The 12,913-nt window shown below is 39.7% G+C and overlaps 1 protein-coding gene across 2 annotated transcripts in view; it reads left to right on the forward strand.

Annotated features, from left to right (window-relative positions):
- CFTR (CF transmembrane conductance regulator) overlaps window positions 1–11,590 on the forward strand; it is a 165,030-nt gene extending 153,440 nt beyond the window's left edge. Inside the window, exons 25-27 of one of the 2 annotated variants that reach the window (XM_027574650.2) lie at window positions 7,770–7,942; window positions 8,574–8,679; window positions 9,892–11,590. In XM_027574650.2, coding sequence (XP_027430451.2) covers window positions 7,770–7,942; window positions 8,574–8,679; window positions 9,892–10,092 — 480 coding nt within the window. In that variant the 3' untranslated portion in view covers window positions 10,093–11,590. Of the gene's footprint in view, window positions 1–6,430; window positions 6,482–7,466; window positions 7,736–7,769; window positions 7,943–8,573; window positions 8,680–9,891 lie in introns of those variants that run through there. The other variant, XM_027574651.2, reaches the window with a different exon arrangement.
- The last annotated feature ends 1,323 nt before the right edge of the window (window positions 11,591–12,913 follow it).

The raw sequence follows: 12,913 nt of genomic DNA on the forward strand, positions 1-12,913 counted from the left end.
ACATGACCTAGTTGTGGTGTGCACCATTCCTTGATCAAGGTCGGTAGGGCCATATTAGAAATATATGGATTAAAATGGAATCAAAATTCCTAAGTAATACCCTGTATTTACCCAATAGATGGTTATAGTTGGAGGCATCATATGGAAGAACTTAGAGTGCGGGGAACAAAATTCTTGGTTTCCTTAACAGAATACCCTGGCTGTAAACCATTAGTTCTTGGACATAGAGGCATTATAAGAAAGAAAAAAGGAACATAAACTGTTCTATTTCATTAAATTTTAGGCTTACATCCAAAGCCCTGGTTGATGGCAGACTATAATTACGGGACCTAAGAACACTGAGATTCAAAGGTCTTCTTAGAGAACAACTTTATTTCACTTATTTCCCATAGTTTTGGTCTTTTTTGTAGCCCAGTTTTGTTTATTCCAAATATTCTTCCCTTTTGTGCCTCCCTTCGGACTGGATCTTGCCAGGAGCTTTGACGGGCTTGTGAGTGTTAAACACTTACCCATTGAGTGCCCAACCTTAATATGCCCCTCATAAAATACACTGAGATTAACTATTTTTATTATCAAAGTTTCCTTATTACCCAACAAACAGGGGTTTTAAAGAAAACATTAACTAAATTGCAAGTGGTGCATTTGAAGATCTTTGATGTGACTGCAGAAAATGAGCTGTAGGAACACAATGTGGTGGGACAGAAACTGGGGAAGGAGACATTAGACTTTATAAAGTCTGCAACTATTGCCAAGTCACAATAAAATTTACAGGAATCAGGATCATAAAAATAATCTTAAATTTTAGAAGACATGGTTAAAATGTTAAATATCGACATAATGCATACATTTTACCTGTCTAGATTTTCATTTGATCAACTCATATTTAGCTCTTTTTTGCTGATTTTAAAAAATACTTTGCTATTCATAAACCAAAATGATGCTGTCCTTACATTCATGCCATGTGTTTTGAGTAGTAATGAAAACTTTGCGTTGAGGAGGCCCAAAGATAGCATACAAATAAGCAACAGTTCAGAAGAGCAGAGAAGCAGAAAATCATTGGTTTAAAAGTTACAAGTCCTGGGCTTTTGTTCACGTGGTTGTTCGTATAATTTATCCAAACAGGAACACTTTGGGGTGTGTCAGTTTCTAAACTGCACAGGATACTGGGACAAAAGGCATAAACCAGTACTGTCTGGGGCAAACCAGGATACATGGCATCTCATCTAGTCCTCGCAGTGACCTTGGTATGACTTGTGTCAATACAGGGAAGTGAACAGGTTAGCCAAACACCTGAATCTTATATAGCGCCTCCTTCTTAATTCCGCTTTCCATCAAATGAAAATCGGAAGTACACATGATGACAACACCAGGCCAAGAAACACTTTATTCGTCCCTTGCATTTGGCCCCATACACCAGTGTGAAACCTTATTCTTGCTGATCTGGACTAGATTTTGTGAAGCCATGAGGATTGTGCCTAGTTCCTACTTCTAATACTCAGAAACAAAGCTAACATCAATAGCTTCCTTTCCCTTTGTGCCCTAGGCCATACCTTCGTCTTGGCATGCTGAGCCTCATCATTCTGTGGATGAATTTAAAGCAAGTCCAAAGGAGGGGAAGAGGGTTTCTGTTTGAGACCTTGGACCAAGATGGTCTAATTTTCCCATCCCCAAATGACTCAGAGCCAGATAGCTTCTCCCCAGGAGCACTGACTTTATCAGCTGTGTAGACCAAAGAGAATTTCAAGAGACTGAATCCCAAGAGGAAAAAAAAATAGACCCCTAACATTGTGGCTCAATAAATTGGTAGGGTTGTTTTAACTTTTCAGACTTACACATATAATGGGCAAGCACAGTGCCTGGCAAATAATAGGTATTAAGTGACTGTTAGCTATTCTGATCTTATTTCCATCTGATCTTCACCTAGCCATCTCTTAAATGTTGGTGTTTGCCCTTATAATAAGTCCTATTTTACTTCTTCTTCCTGGGAAATTTCATGCCACCTCTTGGCTCTAACTAATACCACAATGCTGTGACTCCCAAATCTGCCTGTCAGCTCCCTACCTGACATCTCAGCATGGATGAGCACCTTGTTTCCACAGTCACTTTCTCTTCCCCAATGCACACAGCTGTCCTGTGTACCTAATTCCAGCAAATGGCATCAGCACCTTCTAGGTGCCCAAAGCCAAGACCTGGGACTTACTCTTGACTCCCGATTTCTTCACCTCTCTCCGCCTATCAGGTCCTGTTAATGCCATCTCCTGCAAATATCTAGAATGTTTCCATCTCCATCTGATACCACTACCAACTCTCATGTGGATGTCTTAAATAGGCTCCTAGCTGGTTTCCCTCTCATTGGCTTCCTCCAATTCAGTCTGCTCTTTGTAGCTCTGGTGATCTTTCTTAACCCTGTCTGATCACTTGTTTCTTCCCTTCCTAGGGTTCTTTGTCATCCTTTAAACGAAGTCCACCCTGCTTACGGTGTCTTCCGAGGTCCTTCATGGTTTGATCTTTGCTTGCCTCTCTAAACTCATGCTCCAGCCTCCCCCTGCTTACCATGATCCAGTTCCTCTACAGCACCATGTGCTCTCTGACCCCCGGAGGCTTTTTCTCATGCTATTCTCTGTACCTGGGAAACCCTGCCAGCCCTTCAGTCCCTGCTCCTCCTCATCAGTCAGGTCTCTTTTTATATATCTCTTCTGGCAACTTGCCCTGATGCTCCAGTCCTGAGGAGGAGCCCCTCCTTGCTGTGCCCTGTACCCTCAGCCCTTCCGTGGCCTTCTTCACATGGGATAGACTCACCTCTTAACTTGTTCATGTTCCCCATTGGATTGTAAGTTCCTTGAGGGCAGGGATACTGTCCCATTCGCTGCAGTATTTCCAGTGCTTATAGTAGTGTTGGGATGTGGATGGTGGTCAGTAAATATTGGTTGGTTGAATGAATACATAAATGGCTTAATTCTTTTTTTTTTTAATGAATGATTTGATTCCTTTGTTGAAATGAATAAACAAGTGATTCACGTGCTCTATAGCATGAAGATAACCCCACGATTGGCACACAGCAGGTGCTGCCATTAGCAATGAGCACGCTGAGCCTTGAGACGTCTCAGGGGCTTGCGGATGCTCGAGCAGCTCCCTCCTTGGACTTCGGGTTCACTGGCTCTTATTGCAGGGAACTGTCTTTGTTGTCTGTGGTCTAAGCAGCGCATCTCTTGGTTTTAGAATGAAGGCTTTTTTGGCAGTTGTTGGCTTTTTCGGTAACTTATAACATAGTTCTCTTCCTAACACATTGATAGTCAGGTAAGTTGTTTTAAAGAGCAAGCTAAATAGGAGACACAATGGCCTCTTAAGCTGAAAATCTGCCCTGGAAAACCTGCAGAGCAACAAAAAGAGGGCCTAGAGTAGTTGAGAGTGTCTATTTTTATAACTGCTGGCTAATGGACTATTCCATCCAACCATAATTCACTTCTGGTTTTTTTCCCCCCATGTTTTCTTGTCACAAGAGCAAACTCTTGCTCCACAATAACATTCCAGAGTGTGGCAATAGCAGAGTCAACATTTTGAAGAAAATGTCTGGTCCCTTACAGACCGTAGTACCTTTTTTTAGTTTGATATGTCACAAAACAGATTTTTTTCCTTGTAAATACAGGATTTATCAGCTCAACTGCATTAGGCTGGCAAATTAGTTTCTTGTAAAGTTTTTTATATCCACAAACTGTGGATGCTTTTATTTATTCTTCAGGCCAAGTTGGAATAAAACTAATTAGAAATGTTTGGATTCTAGTGAATTTTAATTTACCTTCGCTTGGACAGAGATAAGCTAAAATTTATATTTACTTTAAATCTACTGAAAAATAATTTGTGATATATGTCATTAACATTATATCAGGAATATATATGGATATATTAATGTGTATATATTAACATACAAAGAATTCTACTAAATTACTAAATTGGCAATTACATTTTCAATTTTTTTTTCTCACAGCACTTTGAACAGTAATTTCTCACTTATTATTTTTCTCCCCACCTGGACCATGAATTTCTTCAAGGCAGGGCCTACTGTGATTCAGCTTTGAATGCCCAGGTCTGCCATAGTACCTAGAATTTAATAAACCCTCATTAAGAGCCTATTAAAGAATGCATGACTGAGCAGTCATTTACATTCAAATAATCTTTAGGCTAATTTAAGCCATTCTTCCCAGCACATAAAGTTGGTTACACCTAGAGTTATGGTAATAATTTTTTATCTTTTCAAAAACAATTATTAGTCTGTCTTGCTTCCTATTTTCTCTCCAAAACCTACCACAATATCCGGTGGAAAATAGGTAATTGATAAATTTGTCAAATGTTCACTTACTTCAAAGCTTAAAGTTTTACTAACTCATGTTATCTTTCTCTAGTAAATGTGATTAAAAAAATTTTTTTTGACTATACCTGATAGTGAGTAAAACAGTGAGTTAGGAATGTTGCCAAATAGACCCTGGATTGGTCTGTCTCACTGTCATTTATTTTTTATAATTTTGTTCTCCAAATATTGACAGTGATAAGTATTTAGGTACTTAATTATTTACTTAAGAAATAGTTTCATTTGGAAAAACACACACACACACCAAATATAATATAGTAAGAGGGCTTGGGAAATGATGATATGATTGGTGTGGATCTCAAGGGAGAATACTGTACATGCCACCACATTTTCACCAATATCTCAACCTTGTTGTTAGAGGTATGATATAAATTAATAATGTTGCAGTACTTCCTGCTAATGTACCTCCCAAGGCAACTTCTGAAGGCAAAAATCTTACAGATCTTGTCATACCAGGTAGTGTTTCAGGACCAGGCCCCTGCCCTTGGGATTTCCCAAGTTGTACTAGTAGTTAGGATGGATTAGGTACTTACCATGTGCCGCACTGTGTGGCAACCTCTTACCAGAAATTATCTCACTTAATCTGTGGTACAGTCCTTTGAAGTCCATACTATTATTTTCCCCATTTTTTTCAAGTGAGATAAACGGGACTTAGAGTGACACACCTGATACCATCAGCAAATGAGTGGAGCAGTGCAGATGTGAAGCCACTTCTGTTGGACTCCAGAACTCCAATCTTTAACCAGTACTTTTTAATTGAAGTATAATTGACATATAACACTGTATTAGTTTCAAGTGTACAAAATAATGATTTGATAATTGTATACAATGTGAAACGATCACTGTGATAAGCCTTGTTAACATCCATCTAATCTGTACTTTTCCTGATAGTTAATTTGACTTAAAATTAAAAAAAAAAAAAGGAGGGCATGTATTGAATGGAGCACTGGGTGTTATACACAAACAATGAATCATGGAACACTACATCAAAAACTAATGATGTAATGTATGGTGATTAACATAACATAATAAAATTAAATTAAAAAAATCCTTATCAGTGTTAAGGAACTTCTAATTTTATACTTCTATTTTTAAGGGATTTTAAAGAGTCTTAAAGATGAGAACAAGGAAGCTCACAGACGGGACGTGTCCTGTCTTAGATGGCACTCTTTATTGGCAGAACAAAATCAGCACTTGTTCACTTATTAGTTGTCATTCTTAAGTTTGGATTCATTTTTGCATTCATCAAAACCATGTTTGGGTTTTTTTTTTTGGGCCAGCATTCTAGGGGCTCAGTACATACTTGTTGAACAAATGAATGACTCTCAAGGCTGACAGTGCGCCCAGTATTGGCACAAGGGACATAGAGCTAAAGAGCATATGTTTTTACCTTCAGGAAGCAGTCTAACGGGAAACTTACACAAATCCTTCCATGGCTATGTGCCTGGCTGCCCTAGAGGATGATCGGGGTATTCAGAAGGGTACGTCACGGTGTGTAGGGAATTATAAGCTGTTTGGTGCTGCTGGAAGCTAGGGTGGAGGGGACTCGATTCTGGATGCCTTTTATGTCATGTGAGAGAGCTCGGTTTTTATTCTGTCAGGAAGAGATTTTAAACAGAGAGATGAGATGGTCAAATATGTATTTTAGAAGGATCCCTGGGGTGTTTGTGTGGTCAACTGACAGATCGACCACTTGGGATTTACAGTGTGAAGCTTAAGGGATAATGATAGCTGCCACGATGGGGCTAGCCAGAAGAATTTAAGAAATATTTGGAATATGGCCAGAGCTAGAGATAAAGATTTGAAAAATCATTAGCTTATTAGTGGTCATTGATACCCTAAGAATGAACGAGTTCTCAGAAGGAGAGTTTGGAGAGTTAGGGGTGAGGAAGACCAATATTCAAGGGACAGGAAGAGGGAGAGGTGCCCATACATGATAATAAGTGGTCATAGAGTATGGCTTCTCATAAGCCAAGGAATAGATGTTCAAAGAAGGAAAAAATGTTCTCTGTTGTGAGGCAGTAGAGACAACAGATGCACGCTATTTTTTTTTTTTTTTTTGAGATTTCTACAAAGGGGGAAGATATGGAATAATAGCTAAAGGAGAACCCAGAGGTAAGTGATGGGAGAGACTGTCGCTGGTTCACAGGCTGAAACCAAGAAAAAGCAAAAAGATGAAGATGGAAAGAAAGAACACAGGTCCTCTGACTCCTACCCAGTGTCTTTATTCACATTCTCAGATCCTTGGATCTGAAAGTAGTTTTACACTTGAGTCTTCCAGGATACATTAGAGTAATCCTCCTTGTCTAATTAATATGTTTACATTCCCTACCATCTCAGAAACTCTTCAAAATTAATGAATTCTCACAAAGTGAGATTGCTTTAATGAGAGCCCAGTCAAGGAAAGAAGTATCACTGCAATACCTTTCATGGACACACAGTATTTGCTGATCAAACATGGTGATATGGGCCATCTGTGAATTCATCACTGAACTCAGGAGTCTTTCCTAAAGCCATTATCCCATTCTGCCTGTATTATAATTAGTATTATATCTTCCTTCTCAGTGCTAAATCCCAGGTTCTCCGAGAGTAGGGACAATCATCCTTGTGTCTCGTTGGCCCTCAAACACTCAGGAATATTTGGCAAAAAAGAAGTATTAATGCATACTTATCTGAATAAGTGATAAGAGCCAAGGCTTAAATCATTTTTGTCTTCTTTTGAAAGAATTTGTTTCTATATCTTGTTCACATTTTCACCTTATTATTTCCTGTCTAGCTTAAAACAATAAGCCATTGGCCCTAACACAACTCTCATATTCCACCTCAAGATCTAAGCACCTTTAAATCTCCTAGTTGTATACCACTATTTTAACTTTTCCTTTACTTCATAGTTTCATCAATTTCTTAAAAAAAAAGTTTTTATGAATTGAGGAAGCTCTCCGAATGATTATTTTCTGTTACCTTTCATGCTGTATTACGACAGCGTAGGGAATGGAGGGTGGAATAAAAGAAGGTGTAATATAACAGATGACTGCATTATATACATATTATCTTTTCTAGCATATTCGATTGTAATTATTTGTGTATGTCTTTATAAAAGCGGAGCCTTGCAGGGGCCATGTGCCGTTTATCATTTCTTCGATCCCTACGTGGAACACCTGGTACAGAATACACACTCACTGGAAATTTCCTGAATGAAGTACAGAGCTGAAACTAGTCATGGGCTTATCCTTTAGAGCTGCCAAGATTATATGTCGACTTATATGGTGAATCAAAACCAAATAGCAGGGGTGGGTGGGTTGTTGATACGAAATCTAAACTTTCAACGTCTCAAGTGTCTTTAACCTTGTGGTATCTAAATTTCCTTTCTAAGCACGGTGTTTTCCCTCTTTCTTTTCTGCAGGTTGGACTCAGATCTGTGATAGACCAGTTTCCCGGGAAGCTCGATTTTGTCCTGGTGGATGGCGGTTACGTCCTAAGCCACGGCCACAAGCAGTTGATGTGCTTGGCCAGATCCGTTCTCAGTAAGGCAAAGATCTTGCTGCTTGATGAACCCAGTGCTCATTTGGATCCGATGTGAGTTTCAGAATTCTTGCTACTTAATAACATGATGGGAGCAGAATCTTTGATGCCTACTTCATATTGACACAAATTCCCATTAGGTGGTCATGTCTGCAATTGGAGGCCATCCCTCCCCCGCAGGATATGAAATGATTGCCCAGTGGAAAAGTCACTATTTGACATGAGCACAAGTGCTTATTTCCTGGTATAAGAGCCCTGCGTTCTCTTCTGAGTGTAATTTTGGAATTTCTTACAAACTCATCCCCTTGTCAACACGTGAGGAAATATTTAGTTACATAGGCATAATCTGATTCTTATGATTTTCCTTTCTATGTCGCTTGTATGATAAGAAATTTTTATAACACAAAAGAACCACTCGTGATTCCACGTGATAATAAAATGTACTCACTTGTGAAATTTTCTTCAAAATATCTGTCCTGTTTATTTATGAAAACTTAGAATCTACCCCGTGGTTGAAAAGCCGATTGTGGCTGACTCTGTATCAGCACTATGTCAATAAAAGTATTTAAAGGAAGATAAGTAATTTAAAGAACTAAACTGATAGGACAATAGGTATGTCATCAAAGGTAAAGGCAGATTATTGACATTCTGTGATGTTACATGTGGTATTTTCTTTCTTTGCTAGAACATACCAAATCATTCGAAGAACCCTAAAACAAGCATTTGCAGATTGCACAGTAATACTCTCTGAACACAGGATAGAAGCTATGTTGGAATGTCAGCGATTTTTGGTGAGCTTATAATTTGCTTAAGATCTCATTTCTCCTTTACTTCTTGTTAACCATATCTTATATGGGAGTTCCTGCAAATCACAACATAACAATGTACAAGTTCTTCCTTAAAATAAGTGTCACACAGCCGTCCAGCTTTACTCAAAAGAGCTGCACAAATTTGAGCTCTGAGGTGAGGTTGGAATCCAGTAAATCTAAAATAGCAGCATATTGTTAAGTTACATTAATAAATTGAAACATCTATACATTTGAATTCTTTATTTGGGGATCAAGTCATAATAAAGTCTAAGTCCCGATGCTTTTTAATCACTAAGTCTCCCTGGGATGGGGTCCAGGACAGGCCTGCATTGTCTTGCAACCCGATGTGTGGTTTTAATGCAATAGTTTGAAAGACTCACTTCATTTTTCTAGTCGTCGTTTGGAGCTCGGGCAAGTGCCTCTCCCATCCACCTTCTTATTGTGCTTTCAAAAGTGTCACAGATTCTTTCAAGTGATGTTTACAAATTCCCTCGGGTTTAGTCACAAGGAAGTTCTGAGGGTGATGTAGCACGTCATTTCTATTAAGGGTTTTTGAGGCTCCTGGAGGTAAATGCTTTTCTTACCGAAGGATTGTTATTACCAATAAGCTTCGAGAGACAAATTAGGGGGCCAGCCCACAGCCTCTTGCCCTGCTGTGGCCAGGTTCAGGAGATTGGGGAAAGCCCTTCTATCGGCTGGCCTCGGGTTCGCTCCACTTGAACATGTGAGGGAGGCATATTAAACTCAGGCACATCCTGACCCATTTGGAGTTGTTAAGCTTCAAGCCCCCTGTTGAAGAGGCTCAACCCTTTATCATGCTGTGGATTTACATTCATTTTTAAGGTTGTATATGGGGCTCTATCAAAGATCATTCTGGCTTACCAAGCAATGTTAGTTCCTTTAAAGTTCTCTGAAGAAGCACATTGCTCAGTCCTATACAAATTAAAAAACAAACAAACAAAACTCTTGGAGCTGCTCAGTAGAAAGTTATAGCTCCTTTCACAAATGGAGAAGCTCCATAAAGCAAGAGGACTCCCCAGTGTAATGAGATATCTCACTGTTCACGGTGCCAGCCTGTGGACACCTTGTTTTCTTTTTGGCTTTTTTTCTTCCTCTGAGCCTCTGCCACTTTCTGTCCTGGCTCTGGTCCACCCTACCTTCTGTCCGAGACCTCACTAACGGCCACTTCCCTAGGTCATAGAGGAGAACAAGGTGCGGCAGTACGATTCCATCCAGAAGCTGCTGAGCGAGAAGAGCGTCTTGCGGCAGGCCATCAGCCCCTTGGACCGGCTGAGGGTCTTCCCGCACCGGAACTCAAGCCAGCACAAGTCTCGGTCCAAAATCGCCGCTCTGAAGGAGGAGACGGAAGAAGAGGTGCAAGAAACAAGGCTTTAGAGAGCACTGCAAATATTGGCACGGGATGGTCACTTACGAAATGGAGGAGAACACGGTTTCTGCTTCAGAAAACAAGGATGAGTAATGTTTATTTTTAAAGGGAAAAATTTTGATAAGAGGAATTAAGGACGCTCAGATGGGATCTGGATAAGTGGCTTCCTGGCAGTGGTCAAATTGCGTGAAAGGTACTTCAGATCCTTGAAGATTTACCACTTGTGTCTGCAAGCCAGATCTTCCTGAAAACTTTTTCCTTTCGGTGGCAATTGGAAAGGTGACTATCCATGTCGGCCAGCGTAATTTTTCCCAACTTACTGTTTAGTGAGACTTGCTAATTTGTGGCATTGGAGGAGAACTGTAATCATACTACTTAGAGATATGATCAAGTGAAGATAATTGGAAACTTGAGTGGTTTATGTAAGTTTATATCCCTTTTTCTCTACCCTCCCCAAGATATTTAAAAACACAACTCTGTCATCTCTTCCGTATTCAGACTGCTCTGTTTCGAAGTACAGTTAGAATACTGCAAGAGTCACAAGTCAGCTCATCCAAATATATACCGCATAACATCTAGGTATCGGGAGAGAGAACTTCCTGATCGGGGAAATCCGTGTTAATACCACTCACTGCTTTACCAGAAATCCAAATAATTCAGACCGTTAGAATATATCCCTTACCCAGAAAGAGGGCTGTTACAGTCCCATGTGGGGGACAGGATAATTCCCTCGAGGCAGAAGTGGACATGACTTTCCCAGCTTCCAGAAAGTAACAGGCTCCTAAGACCTTCGAATGGAAGGATGGCTAGGAAAAAATGCTTTAACGCAAATTGGCACAGGAAATCCCTCTTGCCCCCAGAAGCTCTGGGAAGAGAGTGTGTAAGCAGATAGGCTGTGGGCGCTGATGGTAGATGTACATGAAATCCAAGGATGTAGGTATATAGAGGGTAATGTTGTGTAGTTTCAGGCTTGCTCTAGGCATTTCCTACTGTGTAGACTGAGTGGGACAGATAATGGGAGACACAGGGAAGAGTCAATCAATTCGTTTTATACGCTTCTTTTTTTTTTAAGTCGGTGATGCAAATAAAATTTAGGAAATATTTATTTTAATATTTCAAACTCATATAAATGGCTGTATTTTAAGATGATTGTATAATGAATTATACTTGTATTAAAAGAATTTTATATTTGAAATATTGGCTTTTTATGGCACTATTTTTATGATATGTTAAAACTGAAGGAAAAAAAATTGGGGGCCTACTGACCAGAGGTTATGAATTACCTTGATGGTGTAGAGAGAAGCATCGGGGCTCACAAAGATTTGCACATCTGTATGATTCCCTGCCAGCACACAGGCTCCCTCTTAGAAAATGGTACTACAGAATCTGACCGCTCCTGTCAAGGACACATGCCTTCCCAGCTCCAAACTAACTGTTAAGATTGCATTCTATTTATTACTGTAAAAAAATATCATGTGCCAATAAAATCCATATATTTGTGTGAAACTTCGCTGTCTTCAGATGTGTTCATTAATCATGTCTCATTGATCTCTTACCTGAGTCTCTAAGGATCATGGAACACAAAACACGAATCATTTCATTAAATCCAGCTTCTTGAGAATCCCACATGAGTTAAGATGCTCTTAGAAAATGATTTCTTTTTAAAAATTTTAAAATACACATAACCTAAAATTTACCATTTTTGACTGTACCATTCAGTGTCCTTACATACATTCCCACTGTGGTACAGTCATCATCACCATCCCTCCACAGAACTTTTTCCATCTTGCAAAACTGAAACTCTGAAGCCATTCGACAAAAACTTCCTATTCTTCCCTCCTCCCAGTCCCAGGCAACTTTGCTCCATTCCACCTTTTGTCTCTATGAATGTGACAACTCTAAGTACCTCGTGTGAGTGGAATCAGAGAGTTATTTGTTCTTTTGCAACTGGCTTATTTCGCTTATCATGTCTTCACAGTTCATCATCCTGCAGCATATGTCAGAGCTTCCTTACTTTCTAAAGCTGAGTATTCCATTGTATGTATATACCACAGTGTGTTTATTCATTTGTCAATTTAGGATCCTTCCACCTTTTGATTATGTTGAATAACGCTTTTATGAACAGAGGTGTACAAATATCTTTTTGTGTTCCCCATTGTCACGACTTAAGACACTTTTGAGGTTATTTTTGTTTGAAAGTTGAGGCTAATAGAACAAAAGGATGTATATTCTGCAAGGGTCCATTTATTTATTTGAAAGCCTTTTCAAATAGTGGTACCCATCTGATAGCTCTCAATGAGCAAATCTCATAAAGGGAAATAGTATTTCTAAAATCTGAGTGGTTTTTCTTTGTTTAAATCCGTGTGTTTAGTTGATGAGGCTTCTTTGGTCCCCCTTTCTTCCTTGCAGAGTTTCTTCATGTAAGATGCAGGGGCCAGGGTGTGGTAGGTAGAAAGTAGACCCCTACCAAGGCCTCCAACGCTGTCTTTCTTTCTTTCTTTTTTTTTTTTTTTTAAGATTTTATTTATTTGACAGAGAGAGACACAGCGAGAGAGGGAACACAAGCAGGGGGAGTGGGAGAGGGAGAAGCAGGCTTCCCACGGAGCAGGGAGCCCGATGCGGGGCTCGATCCCGGGACCCTGGGATCATGACCTGAGCTGAAGGCAGCCACTTAAGGACTGAGCCACCCAGGCGCCCCCAACCCTGTCTTTCCTTATTTGCAGAGGTTTGTTTTCATACATGACCCCAAGAGGGCAGTCTCAGAGCATGCTCTATTCTCCTTCTAATTTTTTTTTTTAATTAATATATCTTATAGGGCAGTTTTTAGCT

This window comes from Zalophus californianus, chromosome 12, assembly GCF_009762305.2.
Source record: "Zalophus californianus isolate mZalCal1 chromosome 12, mZalCal1.pri.v2, whole genome shotgun sequence".
Lineage (NCBI taxonomy): Eukaryota > Metazoa > Chordata > Mammalia > Carnivora > Otariidae > Zalophus > Zalophus californianus.